The sequence below is a fragment of the Vidua chalybeata genome, chromosome 1 (assembly GCF_026979565.1).
Source record: "Vidua chalybeata isolate OUT-0048 chromosome 1, bVidCha1 merged haplotype, whole genome shotgun sequence".
Taxonomy (NCBI): domain Eukaryota; kingdom Metazoa; phylum Chordata; class Aves; order Passeriformes; family Viduidae; genus Vidua; species Vidua chalybeata.
The window spans coordinates 49,227,635-49,249,185 of NC_071530.1; the positions used below are offsets into that span (position 1 = coordinate 49,227,635).

Consider the following 21,551-nt stretch of genomic DNA (forward strand, 5'->3'; position numbering starts at 1 on the left):
CAGCAGTTTCCCTTTCTCCCCAAGGGCGCCGGACCGCCACAGCGGCGATCAGCAGGGTGGAGGGCGCATGCGCCTCCCACTGCCGCCGGACACGACCCGCAGGGGTCCCAGGGGAGCGCCCGGCGGGAGCGCGCACTGCCCGTCCTCTGCCTTCCTGCTCTCCCGTCCGTCCGTCCGTCCGTCCATCCATCCATCCATCCGTCCGTCCGTCCGTCCCGCCGCAGCGCGGGGCGGGAGGCGGGCGCGCGCTCTCCCGGGCGAAGCGGGAGCTGCGGCGGGAGGCGGGGCCGCGCGGGCCACGCCCTGTGTGTCCGCCTGGCGCCGGCCGGGGCGACGGCGGCGGGAGGCGCAACTTCCACGGGACGGAGGCGGCGCTGCCGCCGCAGAGCCCGGCGGGGGAAGGCGCGGCGGAGCGTGAGCGGCTCTCTGGGGGACTCTCCCGGCCCGGCCCGGCTCACGGTGGAGGGGAGCGGACGGCGCTGAGACTCGCTGGGACGAAAGTTTGGGAGCCGCCCCGCGGGCGAGCAGGAGAGGCCGGAGGCGGATCTCTCATGCTCCTGACGCCGCGGCCTCGCCGGTGCCTGTGAGAGGCGGCCCGCAGATCTCTCCTCGGGTGGGAGGAGAGAAGGCAAAGCGAGCGAGGGCGGCAGCACCTTCCCGGAGGACCCCACGAGCCCGTGGCCAGGGTGCTGCGAGCCCCTCCAGCCGCAGCGCCTGTTCTCGAGCTCTATTTCCCGTTCCCCGACGGGGGAAGAGGAGGGGCGGCGGCGGGGAGTCCTGTCGGGTTCGGGATCCCTCGGGACGGCGCGGAGGCGGCTGGCAAGCCCCGAGCAGGAGTAAGCGGCTCCCACCGAGCCCTGCGCAGCGCCGTGTTCCCTTCCCGCCGGGGGCTTCCCCCTGCGGGGGTGTGAGTGCGCATGGGGGCGGCGGGCGCGGAGCCGGGGCGGGGAGCGCCGGGAGCGGCTCCATGAGGACGGCAGGCCTGTCCGCGCCCCCGCCGCCCGCCCTGCCCTGCCCGCGCTTCCGACCCTGAGGCCCTCGGCTCGCCTACGAAGAAACTTTTCCGCAGCGTCCGAAGATGGAGCCTGCCGGCATGGATTATTTCTGCGAGCAGGTACAGCAGAAGGACGTGGGCCGCAGGATGCAGGTCGGCCAGGAGCTGCTGGAGTACTTGGGTGACCCGGCGAGGTCCCCCGATCTGGAGCAGGATCAGCAGCGCCTTGACAAAGTGATCGACGAATTAACAGCGTGGGTCAACTCCAGTAATTTTAAGGTAAGGCTGCTCGGCGGGGCTCGGTACAGGAAGATCATGATTCATCATGGTAGGAAGGTAGAGAGCCCCAGGTTACTTTTTTAATCAGGTAAGAGCAGAAGTAAAACTATATTTGTGCCAGTTTTATCCCTCCCCGCACAAAGGGAAATTCCGAAATTTTGGAAAGGTGGTTAATGTTTTATTGTTTCTATCCGTCTGTCCTTAAAGAAGCAGTAATAGGGGTTTTGGTTTTGCCTTTGTCGTTGGCTTGGTGGTGTTTTGGTTTGGTTTTGGTTTAGATTTGAGGGTTTTTTTACGGCATAATGTTAACCACCCCTCCCCCCGCAACTATATTACACACTCGGATTGTGTTTCTTACTCAGAAACAAGATAACTGATGATGATTTTTCTTATTTTTTTTCTCGCTACCACTCCCATTCCATGGTCTCTGTACTTGGGTGTAATGTTTCATGGGGTTGCCATCGTTTTCTGCAGGCCGTGAAGAGTGCTGCTCCACCGGGTTTGTATCACGCTGTGTGTATTTTAGACGATTTAAGGAATAATTGGCTTCTTGGGGTTCCCACTGTAAGTTTAAAGTTGTTTGTAGCGTCTTTAGGTGACTTTCCCGTACCTGGGAAGTTATACAGTATCCTCACGGCGGCCCGATGATGACTCACGTTTCGCTTTTTCCTGTGTGCGTGTGTCTTTTAGATGGAGCCACGGGAAAAGAGCGATCGCTGCCTCACACAACGTTAACAGTTGCGAGTTGTTCTGACGTCGATCAGCCGATAAGGCGATTGACAGCGCAGTTTTAGTGCCAAGGACAATCGTGTTCGCATTGGCGATTTAAAAAAAAATTTATTTATTTATTTTGAATTTTCCCCTCCCCGCGGTGCGTGTGCACGGTGCGGCAGGCCCGCGCTTCCGCCGCCGGGAGGCGCTGCCGGGCCGCGCTGCGTCCCCGGGGCTCCCGGCCGGGCCAGCTCCGCCCTGCCCTCCTAACGTGATCGGCTCTTTGGACCTTTAAACTCGCTGCAGTGAGCTTGTTCTCGCTTTTTTTTTTTTTCTATTTTTTGAGGCACAGGAGGAGGGCGCAGAGTAACCTCGAAGGGCAGTACGTTCCTGAAATGGATATATTTTTTTTCCCGCCCTCCATTGACTCTAATCTGCCAGCGTTTGCGTGTAGCAACTTCTGAGTTTGAGGTCTGAAAATAATAAAAGCTTAACTCCATTTGCGCATATGATTTATTTACTTTGGAAGCATGTTTGTCAGTAAAGGTCGGGTTAGCTTGAGGAAGTAGCTGGACAAATATAATTTATTTGCCTTTAAAGTCATCATCTGAGAGCAGCTGTTGGTGATAAAATTGATTAGTGCAAAACCTAGACAGGTCTTGAAAAATACTCTTTTTCATTAAGAGGGCCAGCTACTTACTTAACAGGGTAATGTAAAAGTTTCTTCCTGCACTTGTAAAATAACAGAATTAGGCATTAAGACTGGAAATTCAAGTTTCAATATGTGTTTTTCATAGTGCAAGACAATTTGTTTGCTTTTGATGTAAGGTGACAGAGCTCCTGAGCGCTTTGAACTGTAGGATGAATTAGAACTATGCAGTGCTCCACAAGCATCAGTTACAAAAGTGAGATTCACCTAGTCCAGCCTCCCTGCTTAAAGCAGGTTCATCTAGAGCAGGTTGCACAGAATCACATCTGGGTGGGTTTTGAGTATCGCCAGAGGGGACTCCACAACCTCTCTGGGCAGCTTGTTCAAGTCGTCTGTCACCCTCAAAGTAAAGGAAATTTTTCCCTTGTATTCAGATGGAACTTTTGTGTTTCAGTTTGAGCCTGTTGCCCTTATTACATGGCTAGATACCACTGGGAAGAGTGATGCAGAATAAGAGCATTACAAATTCTATGAATTTTTGAGATAGCTTGCAAAATCATTAAAGCATTTTTACATCTTCTCTATGTCCACTTACTGGTGGCTCTTTATTGTGTTTCAAAGCACATCACATATATTAGAGCATAGTGTTAGTCACAGGTTTGATCCCTATAGGGCCCATCACTTCAGAGCTGGGCTTGATGATTCTTGTGAGTCCCTTCCAGCTCAGAAGATTTTGTGATTATATTAATGGCAACAGCACAAGATCTTGGGTGTTTTGCTCACAATCAGTACCAGTGTTCCTGGCTGTGGTAGTGACTGCCAGCATGTGCTGCTTCAAAATGAAGATTAATATTCTAGAAAAATGGCATATGTTTTACTTGCATATTTTGTCTCATGCCAGCATAGATGTTGCACATTTAAATGTTGCATTCTCTTTTGTTATTACACTCACTCCCTGAACAATAGAAAGTAATGAATGCCACAGACTTACGTGTATTCTCAAAAAAAAAGTAGTGATTTTTGATTGCTGTATTATTTAACATTTTGTTGGTCACCCTTTACTGCGAAATGGATACATAGAGCACTTAAACAATTCTGCTTATCATCTTTCTTTTGTATCTTGCTAAAGGTTTTGCATGTCTCCAGAATCCTAAAGTAATGAATCCCTCCCAGTTGACATGACTGGTGATATCACAAGTAGTGATAATGGCTGGAGACTCAGAGCTGCTGAGCTAGATGAATTGGAGATACAAGTGAGGAATGCTGGAGGAGTTTTGATGGCGAGCATTATTTCTGCTCGTGGTGATGAGTATGGATAATAAGGGGATAAGTAATGTGGCTTGCCCTGAACATGCCATATTTTTTATTCCCACTGAAAGCTCAGTTCTTGCATGCAGTGTACTCTTCTGACTGTATTGAAAGAGGAGATGCATGATCTGAGAACTCTGGTCTAAACTCTTAAGCTGTGCCTATGAAGAGAAAACTTCCTATGATATGCCACTCTAGAAAGTTTTTGGCTCATGTAACCAGAAGGGAAAGACTGGAGGAGTAATAGGAGGGTTGGCTTGGCAGGCTTGATAATGAGTGGGGGAAAAGAGAATAAGCATTCAGTAAACAAGTTGGACTCGGTGATCTTAAAAGCCTTTTCCTAAATGATTCTATAATTCTAAATGTGGGCTAGTTATCAGCAAGGTTGAATTAACTCATCCCCAAAAGGTTTTGGCCACATAAAACAGACAGTGCTTTTGCTGTTCTGAAGTTTGCAGCTCTTTATAGTTATTTAATAAACAACCCGGCAATTCCAAACTGAGAGAGCCGATAGGAAAATTTCTGAGTTCATCTAGCTCATTGAAGTGGAAAACACAATTACTAGCTTGAGTTACTGGTAAAACAAAAAGGTGGGATTAAGAATGTGTTGACTCATCTGCAGGTAGTTCGGAGTTGTAGTGAAAGTTGGTTGCAGAACACAGGGAATGAGAGATGAGTCAGTGTTGAATTACGAGGATTTCAGTTAAGATGTCTATGCAGTGACGAATTGGCTTATAAAGACTCTCAAAAGCTTTGTAATGTCAGGGAGTACACAGAAGATGTGCATAATTTAAACTTTTATTTTGTATCTTGCTAGAATGAAAGAATTCCTCACTGAACTGAAAATTGTTTGCTTGGTGATCTGGTTTATTTTGTATTGGTTGGGTGTAATCTCTCTCCTACAATGCAGAGATTTGGATTTTTGGGTGTATGTCAGTCCCTTTACCCCCTCCCTCAACTGTTTTCCCAAGGCTGTGAGGAATAAGAGTAGGTAAGTTGAATGCAAAGTATTAAGATTTGAGTCACTTTTGGGTTTCTTACCTTTGTGGTCAATATCTTAGCCTGTTTTATTCCTCAGCTGCGGTAGAAAAGTAATTAATAATCATTAATTTTATGCCAGAGCAGCCGATTGTTTGCCATGGGAAGAAAATCTGATTTCACTCTATCTCTTTCTGATAGCGTGGATAAACTATTTCTTTTAGTCAAATCCTTGGAATTCTCTTACTCTATGCATCTTGAAGAGAGATTTTTCTGAGGTTTGTTCATCTCAATACCAAATACCAAAAGATACTAAAATACCAGTAATGTTGGTGTTGCATTTTTGTATTTCTTTGGTTTGGCAAGTATTTATTTTGGTTTGTCTTTAGTTCAACAAAGGGCCAGCAGGAGGAGCTTTCAATTTCCAGAAGGGAAGAGAAAATTTGAACTGTAATTTTGCAAATAGGTAAAGACAAGTGGTTAGGATGCTTGTCTGAAGTACTTGCAAAGAGATAGCGGCAGTTAAAACTTGGTTGACCACACGTATGTGTGCGAGGTGGAACCTACGACTTAAAATTATCTGAACAAAATGGAGATAGTGAGATCTGAAAAAAGAGAGTTCAGAGATAAACGTGGGGTTGGACATTTAATTGCAAATGACTGAAGGCACAAGTGCAGGATGTGGGGGGGGTGTGTGTATAGCAGACCTTAGGAAGAAAATGTGTGGGTTGTTTGGGATCTGAAGCTGAGCACAAGCCAACATATGCTGCACAAAAGGCAAATGCCATAGTGAGTTGTAGGACTGTAAGATGCAAGACAGAGAAATGGAATCAAAGAGGACCCAGCTAAACCTTTATTTTCAGTTACTGTGTAGATCCCAGTATTTCCTTAGTCTTTGTTAGCAGATGCTGGTAATTTAAATGTCTTTGTTGAAGAAGAAATGTTTGACTTTGAGCTCTTTGCTGAATTTCATTCCTTTTTTCTTCAATTTCTGTTTGATCTTGGCTATGTGGGAGCGGCTTTCTTTTTTCTGTGTAATGAGAACGTGGTTTGACCTGTCCATGTAGAAATCCAATTTTAGTTTTCAAACTCAATTATTTGATTCCTTCTTGAGTAATAATTACTATTTTTAATGTAATATTTATGTTCTCTTCATGATACATTAAGTGTAATGGAATATTAGCCAAATAATCAAGCAGATCTCCTGAAGACATGGGGCACTTCCAAGAAGTTTTAATTATTTTAATTAAAAGTAATTTTGTCGGGTCTTTCTTTGGGAATGGGGAATATATAGTCACAAAGTCTCAGGCATCTCCTCCAGAGGTGGAATTGACAGTTCTCAGTGGTTTTACAGCTTCAGTTTGTGTTATCCAACCTAACTCTACTCACTGTTGAAAACAGCAGCTCTGCAGCTCATGGGGCCAGGTGTTCTGTTCTCACTGTTGTTCTTGAGGCAATTTTGTCAATGTTCAATTCATTTTCCAGTGTTTAGGCAAACTGATTTGACTCATGTTACAGGCAATTTCAGTGCATGAGATCAAATATGTCTGCAGGTCAAGAGTGCTAATGGGACCATCACTTTTAGCCTGCAGTTTGATTGACTTGGGTGTGGGTAGAGAGCCTTTCCAATCTCTATGCAGTGTGTAGGAGGAGAGCTGCATCCTTCAGAGCAGAGCTGGCAGCAGTCAGTCTGTGTGAGCCGAGCGATTTTAGCAGCATTGCTGATCCAAGCAGTTTCTGTCCCTGGCTGAGGAGTGGTGCTGGTGCGTCATGCCTGCATTGCTCTGATGGGAATGCTTTTGAGGCTGCACAGCTAGCAGGCTCAGGGAGGAGACACGGCTCAGAAGATGCCTTCCCTTGTTTGTTTGTTGGGCTGGTTCCCTAAAGTGGGCTGCTGTTCAGCTGCATCAATTCTTCTCTTCCCACAGTGGAGGAGCTGATGCAGAGGTGGGAGTAAGTAGCAGAGAATGGTAGTCACTGTATGTTTGATACAATTTAAATAAGAGGAAATGGGAAAGGAAATAAGAGACCTTGGGCACAAAAAGAATTAAATTATTTTGAAAGAACTGGGTCCTAAAATTAAGTGCTTCTTTGTTTTGCACCATCAATGTGCTTAGAATGGCTTTCAACTGCGATTTTCTTTGGGGGAAAAAAAGTTGATGTTTTTAAATTAATTATTTATTCGAAAGAGAAATACCATACATCTCATTGTCTTCCCACTGAACCTTGCTTTTAAATAGACTGTTTGGAAACTTTATCCAGTGCAGCACATACAGTTTTAGCTAGGCAATCTCAAAAAAAAAAAAAAGAGGCTTACAATGTCAAGTGTTGCTGCATCATATACTTTTGGTTTTTGCTCACAGTCCTTGGAACAACATTTATGAAAATTTTTTTTAAATAGATAAGGGAAGAATGTTTAACGCTCATGTGAAGTAAACTGGAGATGCCCCTGTAATGGATGAAGCTGGAGGCAAAACACAAATTTTAGAATACTGTATTGTCCACATAATACAGAACAGTTTGGAGATCACACTTGCAGTCTGAATTCAGTTTGAAGATGATGAGAGATTTTGAAATAACAGAAGGTTGTAAACATTTTTTTTTCCAGTGATCATTTTGAGTGTTACATCAATATGTTCTTCAGAATTGGCTAAATGTTTCTTAATTAATGTGGGCAGACAAGATAGGAAGCTAAAGTTCCCAACTTGGGGAAAGGGCATTAAAGCATGTTTCCTTTTTTTTTCTTAATAACCTCTAAAATTTTTATGAGAGCACTTCGCTTGCTTGTTCTGGCTACAGTGCAGGAGAGGTCAGTGTAACAGGGACATCCCAAAATTGTGCCTGTTGGGAGGTCCCGTGAAGAAACCAAGCCTTTGAGTGCAGAAACACACTTGTCACTCTCTAGATAAATACGAGTGATTCAGTCAGCAATCCTCTGGTAGTGTGGTTGCTTGCACTGTGTCACTGAAATGCTTTGTGGTTGGCCATCACAGGAGAACTGTGAAGGGAAGGTTTTCAGAAGTTTGATAGTCTATACCGCTTTTGAGACAATGAGGTTGCAGCTGATGGGTAGTTTTAACAATAGCAAAGATGGGATACTTAGGAGAATCTTACCTTGTAGCCCAAAGTATAGTTGCAAAACATAATTTTCAAGGCAGTAGTCTTGTGTTACTAGGTAGAGGGGGCTCTGCATTTGCTAATGCACTTGGGACTCCAATTGTTGAGCTTGAAGACTTTGTTAGATACCAGCAACTCTGCTCTCTCCTTGCAGTGTGATGTGATATGTGTTAAAAAAAAAATCATACTATTGGAATTGGAAGTGTGTCAGTAGTGCTCTTGAAGGTGAAAGAAGCAAGAGAATGGAAATAATGCTTGCTTGTCAGCTAAAATATCTACAGTATAGATGATGTGTGTGGTAGCTTCAGCAGCTGGGACTGCAGTTTTGGCTTCTGTCAGCAGAGGCAGCTGTCCAACTGCTGCTGAGTGGCAGGGAGAATGGAGTCTAAAGGTGGCATGGTTGAACCACAGCAGGTTGAAGAAATGACCCAGAAAAATAGAAGCCTCCTTCTGCTCATGAGGCCAAGGGCATGCTTAAGTATCTGCAAGCTTTTGAGTTAAGGGAGGGAATGGAGTATGAGTAGATATCTGCAGAATGCGGGAAGTGGATAGAATTGGAGTGAGAAACAGTAAAGGGAGCAAGAAGTGTGGAATAGGGGAGCCAAAGTGTGTCCTGAAAGATGAGTAGAGAGAACTAAGAATATGCAACTTGAAGAAGTGAAGTACAAGATACTGCATGAACATAAATATTTTTTCACATTGAGCTGCTTGCAAGGTTCTTGAGAGTATGAGAATTAAAAGTGTACCTTGTGTCTTGGCTGACAGTACTTAAAAAAAAACCATCCCATGAAGTTTTGCATATATCTTGTTCCAACAGTGCAACACTGGAACAATGCTTGCTCTTGCAGGGCGTAGTTGTTTGGCATGCTGTGTCCTGTTTGTCAGTAATTGTTAGTGATACCACAGCTGTCCCCATGGTGACAGGAAGTCCAATGCCTTAACTTCATTCTTTGGAGTTCCAGATAGGGACCTCCATAATTCCCCCATTAGATTCTCATGACTAGTTCACAGATCCCCTTCTACAGAATCCATATTTCCATGTACAGTTCAGAGATCCTATGACCAAATTCAAGGGCATTTGTATTAAGGTAATTTGGCAAGTAGAGATGTTTTCCTGGTAGTGTCCTGTCCCTAGCTGTCCCCCACAGGGATGGGCAATTACAGAATCACAATTAAAATAACAGTAAGCATGCATAGTTATCCATGTATGGTTCGAATAACAGTATTTCTTTTTCTAGCAGAAAACTTATGTGCCTGGAAGTTGTCCACAGAAGGGCAGAAGTGCTGGAAAGTGTGTGCAGAAGGAGAGCTGGAAAAGGAACAAGCTTGCAGAGCAAGAATAGGCTCAATTACTAATCACTGGTTCTATTCATAATCGTTTTTTTGGTTAGAACATCTTGATTTCACAAAAGATCTGGTCTTTTTTTATCCAGAACAGATAAAGTATTTCTCAGTTGGTTTGGCAACTTTGTGATCTGAGAAGTCAAGGATGGGCTTAATAGTGGCTTGTTAAAGAATAGCAAATAACCAACTCCAGTTCAAATGTGCCTAAATTTCTTTTTCCCTATGAACTTTAAAAGCACTATTTAAACGCTTCAAACAATGGTGAGCTGATGAATCAGCCTCAACATACAAAGGCTCTTTCTAGACAGCAAGCAAAAGGCTTAATGAATGCAGAGTAAGAAACAAATCCATTGATTTTAATCCCAGACGGCATTCATCCTTCATTGGAGCTGCTGGGGAAAGAGCAGTGATGCTGGTGAAAGGTTTTTCTGTTGATAGTGGAGGGCCTGTGTTGGTAAATGGTCCCACACAGTGCCTCAGAGCTTGCAACATGTTAGTTGCAGGTCTTCTGCAGAACCTCTTAAGTTCTGCCTCAACTTACAGTTAATTTTTTTTTTTTTTTTTTTTGGAATGCTGTTTATATGAGCCTGTATAAATTAAGGACTCTTTCTGAAGTGCTGCTTGAATACTGCACAGGTTATACCTACCAGGAGATGCTGAAGCTTAGAGCATTGTGTATGAGAAGAGAGAAATACTAAAATTGATTTACAAAACCAGCAGGTGGTAGTTCACTTGCTATGCTCTGTAGTTCTGTGGTTCAGCTGATTTGTTTTGTGATGTGGAATGAAAGTAAATTTTGTACCTAGAGCAGTTTCCCATTACTTCAGCTTGCGGCTGAACATTCTAACTCTCCAGTTATTGTGGCTTTTCATACCTGTTACCTTTTCAAAGTTGCAGACCACAGAGAACTTTACATGAAGTAAAGCTCATGCATGTGTGCTTTACTCTTAAGTTTCTGAGTTGCTGTTCTTCACGAGGGTAGAAGTCTTCAAGATAGATTTTGAAAGGATAATGAAATGTGTGGAGAAGAGAGACACTTTTTAAAATTTATCTTTGCAGATGAAAAGGCTCCTGTTTGTGCAAAACGCTTGCATGGAAAGGTACTTTAAAATTGCCAGTGCAAGTCTCAGGTGGGGTTTGTAGTCAGGATACACAAGCATAGGAAAGCTGTGGATCCAGAAGGAATTTATTTCTTTCAGACACTGGTTTTTAGATGGAGCTTTTGGCTATGGTTTCATATTGCTTGATAAGCTGGAAAATAACATTAAAGGAAAAACCTTGTGGAAAGCCTTGACATTATCCTAAGAGCTAATTTTTTTTTGTTTTGTTTTGGTTTTTTTTTTGGTTTTTTTTGGTCCAAGTAAGTTACCAGTTATAATATTCTGTTTCCTTAATCTCTAGATAGTTACTTGCTGGCAATATATTAATTTAAGCTGGTGATGCCATCCACTAATATATGCTATCTTGTATTTTAGTATGTAATACAATTGTGTCCAGGTAAGTTTTGGAACAGATATAAAACTGTGAACTGAGTTTTATATCTCCTTTTTAAAAGAACATCTGTTGTACTAATACTGAATTTGTTAAAACCAGCTTAATTGTGCAGTTGCTTCTAATTCTAGACTTTTTGTGGACCTTATTTTTCTAGTTTCCTATGGAACTAAGGCTCGTATGATGCTGTGTGCGTGGGCCATGTGTATCATATGCATATTCAGTCAAATTTTTTCTTCTGGCCTTCTGCCTAGTTGTCTGCCTAGACAATTGTGACAGATAGGGATCTTAAGGAAACAGAGGGGTTCAAAAAATACAGATACAAATGTTATGAAAATAAACAGCTAATAAAGGAGAGGAATTCTAGTCATGAGTTCATTGGGAAAAATGTGCAGCGCATGTCTTACTAGAAAATAAAGAGGAGGAAAAGTTGTAAGCAATGCCCAAGCTTGAGGAGGTTGTTCTTTTGACAAATGGTTATTCCATTTGCACCTTCATGGTCAGCAGCAAATTGAGGTAACTACATGTTGTGAAAATGCAGGTTCTGTTGTACCTTATGAGCTTTTGTAGGAAATACAGAAAGAAGTCTTGGAATAATATGCAGGATAGTAAACAGCAAAAGTGTCCCGACTTCTTAAAATAATTTAGTCGAACTGGAATTCTGTGGTTTTGTTTCTATATTAATAGGTATTGTTGTCTCATCTGGTTTCTGTGTATGGATGGAAAATTCCTCAAAACTCAAGTAGTATTTTGCATTTCCTTTTTTTTTCCTCTTTTGGTTTAGTTTTTGTTTCAGTTTTTTTTTCTGTTGTTGTGGGTTGAGTTGGTTTTTATTTTGGTTTAGTTTCCCTTGTTTTGTTTGGTTTGAGGGGAGTTCTTAATGATTTTTTTGCTGAGCAAATGGAAAATTAAGCTTCCCTAGCTTAACAAGCAGGTGGAAAAATGGTCTAGTCTGGACCACTAGGGAAAGCAGAATTAGCTTCTCAGCTATTTTTTGGGGGGAGTTGGGAAAATGATGTAATGACCTTAGTGGATGAGCTAAGTGGCCAGAAGTAAGCTCTTGGAGTAAGCTCTTAGCGTCTGGGAAACCTTTAAACTATATCTTTGTTTGGGTTTTGTAGTAGAAAATATGAAAACAGTGGATAATATTTATTAGAAATTTGTTTCAAGACAAGAATTGAAAAATCAGAATTGTTCTGGTATATGTAAATAAACTTGATCCATTTCAAAAATATTCTGATAACTTTGTCTTGATAGGAACTTTGAAGGAATGATTAGTTCTTCAACTGAAACTTTAAGATAGCTTTTCAGCATACTTGCATTTCTATGTCTAAGTTATTTGCAGTATATTCTAAAAAATTTGTCATCGATCTGGTTTATAATATCTATTGCTTTTGTTTCAACAGGTAGCACTCCTGGGATTAGATGTTTTAGGTGCCTTTGTTGACAGACTATCAGGGCGCTTTAAACCCTATATAGGAACTGGTAAGTGAAATACAACTTTTTTTCTTAAGACCAAACAGTAAAAGACACTTCCTCCCACCTCCCCCCAGCAGCTGAAGTGGAACATGTTAAAAACTTCTTGAACTAATTATAATGTACTGAGAGGCATTTTACTGGTGTTGGAATTCAAATAATTGCATAGTAGCATGTCAGTTTTCATTTGTCACTGATTTCTTAGGTAGTGATTGGGATTTTTTCAAAGTTTCCAGGAGTGTCTTTCCAGTAATTAGTTCCATGCTGTATGGTTGCTTACCACTCCCTGAGACAGTAATCTAAAATTTACATTGAAACACAAGTATTATCTTTACCTTATGTTAAAGATGGAAGGTTTTATTTGCAGATCACTTTGTAATCAGAGCTTTATGTCTGCTGAAGCCTATAGTCTCAGAGGATTATGTGGTCCACCTCCTGTTAGATAACTTTACTGTAGCTTTTAGTAGTCTAAAGTTTTTATGGGATTAAAAAAAAAAGTACCAACTGTTATTCCGTGTGAAATGTTTACTCAAATGAATTTCATATTAATGGATCTACATGTGCTGGAGTATGAGACCTTTTTTTTGGGAAGTACAAGCAAACTACACTAATCAACTCATTTTGCTGCTGGCTTTGAAAAGAGATAGTGATATTAGGACATTAATATTGGTTTTATAGCACTGGCTGTTTTTGACGGAAGTTTCTAGTGAATGTCCTTTTTTTAAATTTGCGTAAGTTACATCACGTTCCCTGATCCCCAGCTATCTCAAATTGTCTGCCAAAATTTCAACCTTCCTGTTCTTTACATGCCTAGTTTTGTAATTAAGAGCTTTGAAATAAAACTTCAAAGTTCAGGAATACAAAGTATAATTTATGACAAGCTGCTAACTAAATTAATTGAAAGCATATTTCAATATTCTGTGGAACTACTGCAGTAGAGTGCTACAGAATTTAAATCTGTTTTGTTGTGGAGAGCTTTTCTTTGGCTGGTTAATTTTGTATTGGAGCAGTGTAAGAGAATTGGAGGCGTATTGTGCTATGTGCAGTATTGATTTTTGAATAGTCTCCATTTGTAGCTACAAACACTGTTTTGCTTAAGAGTTTGGCTAAGTTTTGATTTTTATTTTAAGACTCTGTAAAACCTAAAATTATAGTAAAATTATTAAAGGAAGGTTGGGAAGCTTATGCAATTTGTCTCTGTTTTTTAAAGTATGAACTATCTGAGAATAGTGTGAAAATCCTCTTGTTGGTCTGGGCTTTTCTTGTCACAATAGTTGCATAGTTAGAGATTATGCACAAATTGAAGATTTAAATTTCAGTAGTATTAAAAAATAGTAGAGAGTGAGTACTGGCACTGGGTGACCATCGAACACATGTAACATCTGAAGCTGTATATTCGCAAAGTATTTTTAAGTTAAGTAGTAGGACCTTCAGCTGAAATTGGTCCTCAGAGCATCTCTAGAATATGCAAGTTACTGTTGTTCATGATCAACTTCTCTATGAACAAACCTAACAGTTGCTGAAATCTTGGTCTCAGTAAAGGCAGAAAACAGTGTTTTAGGTTACTTTTAAAAAGAGTGATATGAATTCTCAGTTGGTAGTTCTTGCTCCAAGTTTCATAACAAGATTGGAATATTACTCAGTTTTTATCAGTGAAGCAGTAATATAAAAACATTATTCTAAGTGTCTGGGCTTTATGCAGTCCAGGGCTTATGAGAGTAACTAAAAACACATTGGTGAACTAGAAAACTGCTTCCTTCAAGAAAACATAAAGAACCAGGAGTTTCCTAAATCATGTTCTGTTGACTCTGCAGATTTGTCTTCCAGTGTAATCTGATTCCAGTAAGTCAGACCAAAGGCTTGTATTTGACAGTGATTTGTTTCCAGATCCCTGAGAAGAAAGTAAAGACAGGAGAGACAGGCAGTGATAACTCCTTCATGCGTAGGAGTTGTCAGCAGTCTTGCAGGTTAGGTCCAGCTGAGGCACATGGTATCTTCAGTGTTGTCCTGTGACTTTGTTTTCCTACAGCTTTATCTGTTTAGTTTCTGGCCCACATAGATCTTTGGCTTTTGCAGTGTTCTGTAGAAGTACTTAAATATGCAAAACTTGTTTGGACTGATTGCCTGAAAAACTTGGTGCTTGCTAGATACTGTGTTAGAGAGGTGAGCTAACATTTCTTACCTTCCTGACTGCCAGTTTCTATTTATGGATCTCTTCCATGCCTGTCCTCTGCTATCCCTCTCTCTGCCCCAGCTCAGAGACACAATGGAGCTGTTTCTCGTATACAACTGTTTACCCATTCAGTGCCTTTCTGTTGTGGTGCGTTTGAGTTGAAGAAGCCATATCTGTCACACCATACCAAAGAGGCGGCATATGTTCATAGTGGCCTAATTGTATTTGTTTTTATTTGTTGTCTGTTACTTTTGTAATTATTGATTATAGATTTCTTTGTTGCCTAGCTGCTCCCTGAAAATTGACCTAATACATACATGAGACTACTACAACAACCTGTTTCCTTTGCAGTGATGGTGGATTTGGGGCCCACTCTCAAGGGCAGTGTCTTTGCTCGATGCCTTTATCATTAGGACAGTGAAGGGCAATCCCCTAATTGAGAGCTGTCAGAAAGTCCAAATGCACTCTGTTAGCTGAGTTACCTTCTGCACAGCTGTTTGCAGAGAGCCTTTACAGGCTTGTGAGGTACCACTTCCTGTTTTTATTTGACTTCCCAGACACTTCTCCAGCCTGTAGCACTATGTGGGGTGGTTCTGACCCAAATGCAGCACCCAGTATTTGGTCTTTTAGAACCTCATACCATCCGTATCCAGTTATGCATTTGACAAGAACCAAGTATTCTATGCAAACTGCCATTTTAGGGTTTTTTTTTGTTTGTTGGTTTGGTTTAGTTGTTTTTTTTTTTTTTTTTTGGTAGTTTGGTTATGTCCAGTTAAGTGATTCTTTGATCTGAATATTGTTAATGAGGTATATAATAGTGTATTGCAGATGTGCAGTGGTTTAGGTGATTTGAGGAGAAAACAAAAATAATGGAATCAAGCTTGAAAATGTTGGGAAATTTGTAAGCAAAGTAGTTCAGCTAAGTAACAAGTTCTCTGGGCCCCACAGACCATCTTAGTAGTAATTTATATGGTAGGCTTTTACTTTCTCTATTTTGGTCAAATCAATGTGAGTATATTATTTTTTGAAGGCAAACATAACAGAATTTTTGCAGGGAATTCAGTTATTACTTGGAATATTCAAACTATAGTTAACTTCTCATTTATTGCACTAAGATATTGTAGGTACTTGCATTCTCAAAAAAAAAAATAGGGATTGCACCATGACTATAGCAAAGGAGGACTGATGTAAAATACCACCTGCTTTATTTTCTGCCTTTTTTAAAATACAATGCATCCGTTTTTCTAGGTGAGGTTTCATTTTTATAGCTGTTATCACTTATAACATACCTGCAACCTTAAATGGATTTTTCTTTTAATAAAGAGGGTTACATTTTGGTGACCCTGAGATGCTTTTATTTGTGATTCAGACCTCAGTAAATGATGGAAGTATAATAATATATTATGCAACTGCAATATGGGAAACCATATTCCACCTTTGACACCCTATCCCCATTTAATTTCCTGTTCTGTTTTGATGGGGTAGATTTCCTTATGTGCAGAGAATGTCACTGAATATTCAGCCCCTTAAGCATTACAGGCTTCTGCTATGAAGTGAAAAACATGAATGCTTTGCTATTATTACTTCAGTCTTTGCAACCTACATACATGCTGTATATTACATTTGGGCAAAATCAATACAACAGTTGTAGGGCAGATACTTTCTAGTATTTCAAAGAGCATGTTAGTGATCTTTGTATTGAAGTATAATGCCTGATGAGAGACTTAATTCAGTTTCCTAGGCAACCATCTAATGTTGCACTAAATTTCTTATAAGGTGTTATCCTTTTATGATTAACTACATTGAGCGTGCTCTGCAGTTGGCATCAGTGTTCTGGGAGTCTAGACACACAAATTTGGAATCTTTCTTTTAGTACTTCCACTTAAGATCCTTGAAAATACCTTTGGAAGCAATAAATACCAGGGTATGTGTTCTTTCATAAGACTGTGTCTGGATTCTGGGAAAAATAAAACAGTGTTTGAGTGTTATATCTTTTGGTATTTAAAACTACTGCTTGTTCTGTGATTAAAAGATATGTTACATAAGAGTACATAATTACTGTATCACAGTCTCTTTTCCCAGGTGGTCACATTAATTATTAAAATAATCATATATATCCAAAATAAGAGAGACTATTAGGTTTATGGGCATGTGTCTGGATGATTTCTGGGAAAAGTGTCTACTCATATTTTCAGTTCTGTTTTCTAAAACAAGTGAATATGACTTGGCCTTCTCCTTATTGTCAAAAGGAAAAGAAAGAATACAGTAAAGGTATACAGAATCTGTTTCAGTTTTATTGTGCAATATTATATGATGACATATTTTTCTGCATATATTGAACTGTCCATTAGTCTGTTATATAACTATATTGACATTAGTTTTTACATACAACTGTACAAAATGTTGCAAAATATTGTACTTACCTGAAAATTAAAGGAAATGTAATTGACAGTTAAAGTGATGAAACACAAATAGGTTATATTTGTATATGTACCTCTCTGTGTAAGTCTCAATAGGGATACACATTTTACACACAAAAACTCCATATGTATATGTGTTGATTGTTGAATAGTAGTTTCAAATTCATCTTACTATGAAAAGAAACCAGTGGCCAAAAACAGTTTTGGAAGATAGTTGTAGTACCATATATTAACATGAGAAACAAATTTGTAGTGTTTAAATTTTTTATCAAGTAGCTTCAAGAAGTGTTGGAAGGGTATTTAAATTAGTGTCCTCAGACTAATTTAAATGCTCCATCAAATTTATTGTTATAATGAAGCCTGCAAGTGTGGCTGCTCATGTCCTGGATGGGTGCACTCTTCAGTGGCTTAAAAACTGGCTGGATGGCTGAGCCCAGAGTTTGATGGTCAGTGGAGTTAAATCCAATTGGTGACTGTTGGCAAGTGGTATTCCCCAGGACTCAGCTTTGGGGCTGGTTCTGTTCAATATTTTTATCCAGTATCTGGACAAGGGAATGGAAGGCATGCTCAGACAGTTTGAAGATCAGACCAAGCTGGCCAGGAGTGTTGATCTGTAGGAGGGTCGGAAGGCTCTGCAGAGGGATCAGGACAGGCTGGAGCAGGGTTGAGGCCAATGGTATGAGGGTCAGCAAGGCTAAATGCCAGGTCCTGCACTTGGGTCACTACAACCCCAGGCAGTGCTACAGGAAAAGCACCTTGGAGTATTGGCTGACAGTGTGGCTGAACATGAGCCAGTGTGTGCCCAGGTGGCCTAGAAGGCCAGTGACTGGCCTGTATCAGGGATAGTGTGACCAGCAGGACCAGGGCAGTGATTGTCCCTTCTATTTGGTACTGGTGAGGCCACACCTCAAATCCTGTGTCCAGTTTTGGGCCCCTCACTGCTAGAAGGACATTGAGGTGCTGGAGCATGTCCAGAGAAGGGTGACGGAGCTGGGGAAGGGTCTGGAGCACCCTGATGAGGAACAGCTGTGGATTATGTAGCCTGGAGAAAAGGAGGCTCAGGGGTGACCTTATTGCTCTCTGTAACTACCTGCAAGGAGGTTGTAGCAAGGTGGAGGTCAGTCTCTTCACCCAAGAAACAAGTGATAGGACAAAAGGAAATGGCCTCAAGTTGTGCCAGGGGAGATTTATATAGGATATTAGGAAAAATCTTGTCAAGCACTGTTACTGGCCAGGGAAGAGGGTGAGTCACCATCCCTGGAGGTATTTGAAAGTCTGTTGTAGATGTGACATAGAGGGACAGGGACATGGTTTAGCCGTGGTCTAGACAGTGCTGGGTTAGTGTTGGCCATGATGATCTTAAAAGAATTTTTCTGGCCTAAATGATTCTGTGTTACCTGATGTGTTTTAAAGCAGTTGTAAGGGCTTGCAACATGCCTTAACTTTTTCAGTTAATCTAGATTGAAACAGTTGGTCCAAGAATTTGGAAATACTTGTTTGAGGAAATCGCTGTTTAGTAAGTGACACCCACATTGTAAGTTTTTGCTTTTTCTCTTACTTAATTATTGAATTTTTGGGTGGAAAAAACTCAAGTGTGCAGTTTATTCAAGCTGTGACTCTCTTAAGTGGTTTTAATGTGGTATGGAGAAATGCTTTGAAAATCCATGAAGACCAAGAACTGTATTAGCATGAGCTATCATGGATATATAAAATGTAGAAACATACTGGATCTTCAGGTGTTAGTGGCTGACTGAATTTTATTCTCATTTTTCATTTTCAATAATTCAGTTAAAATATTGAGACTAAGGGCACGTTCTGCTGAGGATTCAAGATTAAAAATGCTTACAGAACAACTAAACATAAAACTTGGAATAATTAGGTTTGAAGGGACCGTCAAAATTATCTGTTCCATGTCTTTAATTAAAAAATGGCCAAGCTATGGTGTTAGAGAAAACTTGGAAATTAAATTAAGTAAGTCAAGACACTGAGTTGTTCAGATGAAGTAAAGCAGGCCTTTCTATTTATATCAAAGATGTCTTGTCTCAAGGATGCCTTGTTGCATCTAAATGCAAGTCAGGTGTTTTGTCTGATATTGCCTTTTTATTTTATAGCTTACTGACCTCAGGAAAAGCTGTGTTGGATTGTTGTAGGATTTTCTTTAACAATAAAATGCTGACTGTTTCATGTTTTTTTCTTTTTTTGGAAAAGGCATTTAGAGGACAATCCATTATTTGTATTTTTTTTTCCTCCATAATAGCTGCTTTTGTTTTTTTAAATGTAACAAAAATACTAACTTCCTGTAACACCTCAGAAAATCCTTAAATTTTCCTTGATTTCCTCTCTAGTTAATGGTCAAAGCTGAAGGTCATAACTGATTAAAGCCACAACTTTTTTCATCTCTGTGTTTAGATTCTTTGAAGTTTCAGTTAAAAAAGAAAAAAGTGAAAATCTACACAGGGTTTTTGGTGTTTTGTTTGGGTTTTGTTGGGGTTTTTTTGGTGTTTTTTTTGTGTTTTTTTTTTTTTTTGGTCCTGGCTAGCTAGTGCTGGTGTTTATTAGTAGTGGGAATTCATTTTACCTGAAGGGATCCATGCCTGAGTGATAGGCTGTGATTTAGAATACCAACTGCTTGTTGTCTGTGGACATTTCACTGTATGACACCTAGAAATGCAGTGCTTTCAACTCAGAGTAGAGAAATCCTAGCCTTCTTTGGTTTCTGCTTGATTCTAATTAATTCTAGTTATGTAAAAAACCTAGCTTAGAGCTTAAAAATTTCAGAAGATGCCATGAATATTTGTTCTCAATCTTCTAGTTTTCTTTCAGGTTTAATATACACTTCTTGAAACTCTTTGGCCTTAAGACTGTTCTCATGTTCCTGAGACTGACACCTTGATAGGCACAAGGGTAGATCATATAAAAAAGCTTTTGTTTCTTCTTCTCTGCTACTGATGATGAACAGTATGTGTCATTAATCCCACTAATGCTTTTCTTAATGTCTGAAATTGCTGTTGATTAAACTGGCCAGGACTTTATTTTGAGGTGGGGAGCACTGAGGCCCTCTCTGAGAGCCAGCTTATGATTCTTTCTTTAGAAGTAGCCCCTTGACCACATGGATCTGTCAGGCTGGTCCTGTGGCTGGCCCTGTAGGAACCTCTGTAGGATGCCTTTCTCTTCTCTGTATCCTGCCCAGAACAGAGACTGCCCTAATTGCAGAGGCAGCTTTTTCCCTTCCTCATTTCTAATGACAGCAGTTCAATGCTGCTGCCTGAGCTGGCAATGTTTTTACGGAAATGAGGAAGATATTGCTGCCTATGTTTAATCTCTTTCTGTCCTCAAAGAATTTCTTTTTTGTAACAGAATTTTTGCCAACACTGATAACATTTTCTCAGTAAAGATTCTTTTTTGCTTAATACTTTTTTCTAAGCCTGCCGTAATGGACTATCTAAAGTTGATTCATATAAATAAGTAGACCTGAGACTTAAAATGAGCACAGGTATACAAAGAGCAGCAAGTGTAAGTGGTCAGAAGAGAAGAAAAAGCAACAATACAAACTGAAAAGCTCCAGAAGGAACTCTTGTTAAAGTTTAACAGAAGGAAATTGCTTGTGCTACCTATGGCATTCTTTGCTGCAGAGGTTATATAGTTAAACTGCTCAGATTTTTAAATGTACATTGTGTGCTGTTCTTGGTAATTTCTGTGATTTACTTGTTTTATCATCTTCAATCCTATTAGAGGAAATATTTAATCTCTCAGGCTCTACTCCGACTCTGAAGGCTGGTTTTGGCCTTAAGTCATGCATCTACTGTCCCAACTAGTAGTGATAAAATAATTTGATGAATTTGGATAAAGGAAAATTTATTCAGATTACTGAGATAAGAGAAGGAAGGCAATGGAAAAAGAAACTGATGGGATAATAAGCTCTGTTATGGATATAGCGGAAAGGAAAAGGCATAAATAGCAGATGTAAATGCACAGCATTGTCAGCCAGTTAAAGGGGGTGATTGTCCTACTCTGCTCTGCACTGGGGTGGCCTCACCTCAAGCAGTGAGTGCAGTTTGGGGCACCAGAACATAAAGACATTAAGTCATTAGAGAGTGTCCAAAGGAGGCCAACAAGGATGGTGAAGGGTCTGGAGGGGAAGCTGTATGAGGAGTGGCTGAGGTCACTTGGTCTGTTCAGCCTGGAGAAGAGGAGACTGAGGAGACACTTCATTGCAGTCTGCAACTTCCTTGTGAGGGAAGAGGAGGGGCACTGATCTCTGCTCTATGATGAACAGCAACGGACCTGAAGGAATGGTCTGAAGTTGAGCTAGGAGCAGTTTAGGATGAATATCATGAAAAGGTTCTTCGCCCAGAGGGTGGTTGGGCACTGGAACAGGCTCCCCAGGGAAGTGGTTACAGCACCAAGCATGACAGAGATCAAGGAGCGTTTGGATAATGCACTCAGGCACATGGTGTGACTCTTGGGGTGTCCTGTGCAGGGCCAGAAGTCAGACTCAATGATCCTGTTGTATCCCTTCCAGCTCAGAATATTCCATGACTCTATGAAATAGCAGGTCAGTTTGAGGTAGATCTGGTAGAATTAATGTCTGCAATGGAATATTTTTATTAA

General features: G+C 40.8%; 1 protein-coding gene across 7 annotated transcripts in view; it reads left to right on the top strand.

Annotated features, from left to right (window-relative positions):
• Positions 1-391: 391 nt before the first annotated feature.
• CLASP2 (cytoplasmic linker associated protein 2) overlaps positions 392-21,551 on the top strand; it is a 144,254-nt gene continuing 123,094 nt past the window's right edge. For 6 of the 7 annotated variants that reach the window (XM_053966426.1, XM_053966435.1, XM_053966453.1 and 3 more), the window contains exons 1-2: positions 393-1,273; positions 12,278-12,356. In XM_053966426.1, the coding sequence (XP_053822401.1) occupies positions 1,079-1,273; positions 12,278-12,356 (274 nt within the window). In that variant the 5' untranslated portion in view covers positions 393-1,078. Of the gene's footprint in view, positions 1,274-12,277; positions 12,357-21,551 lie in introns of all 7 variants that reach the window. The other variant, XM_053966418.1, reaches the window with a different exon arrangement.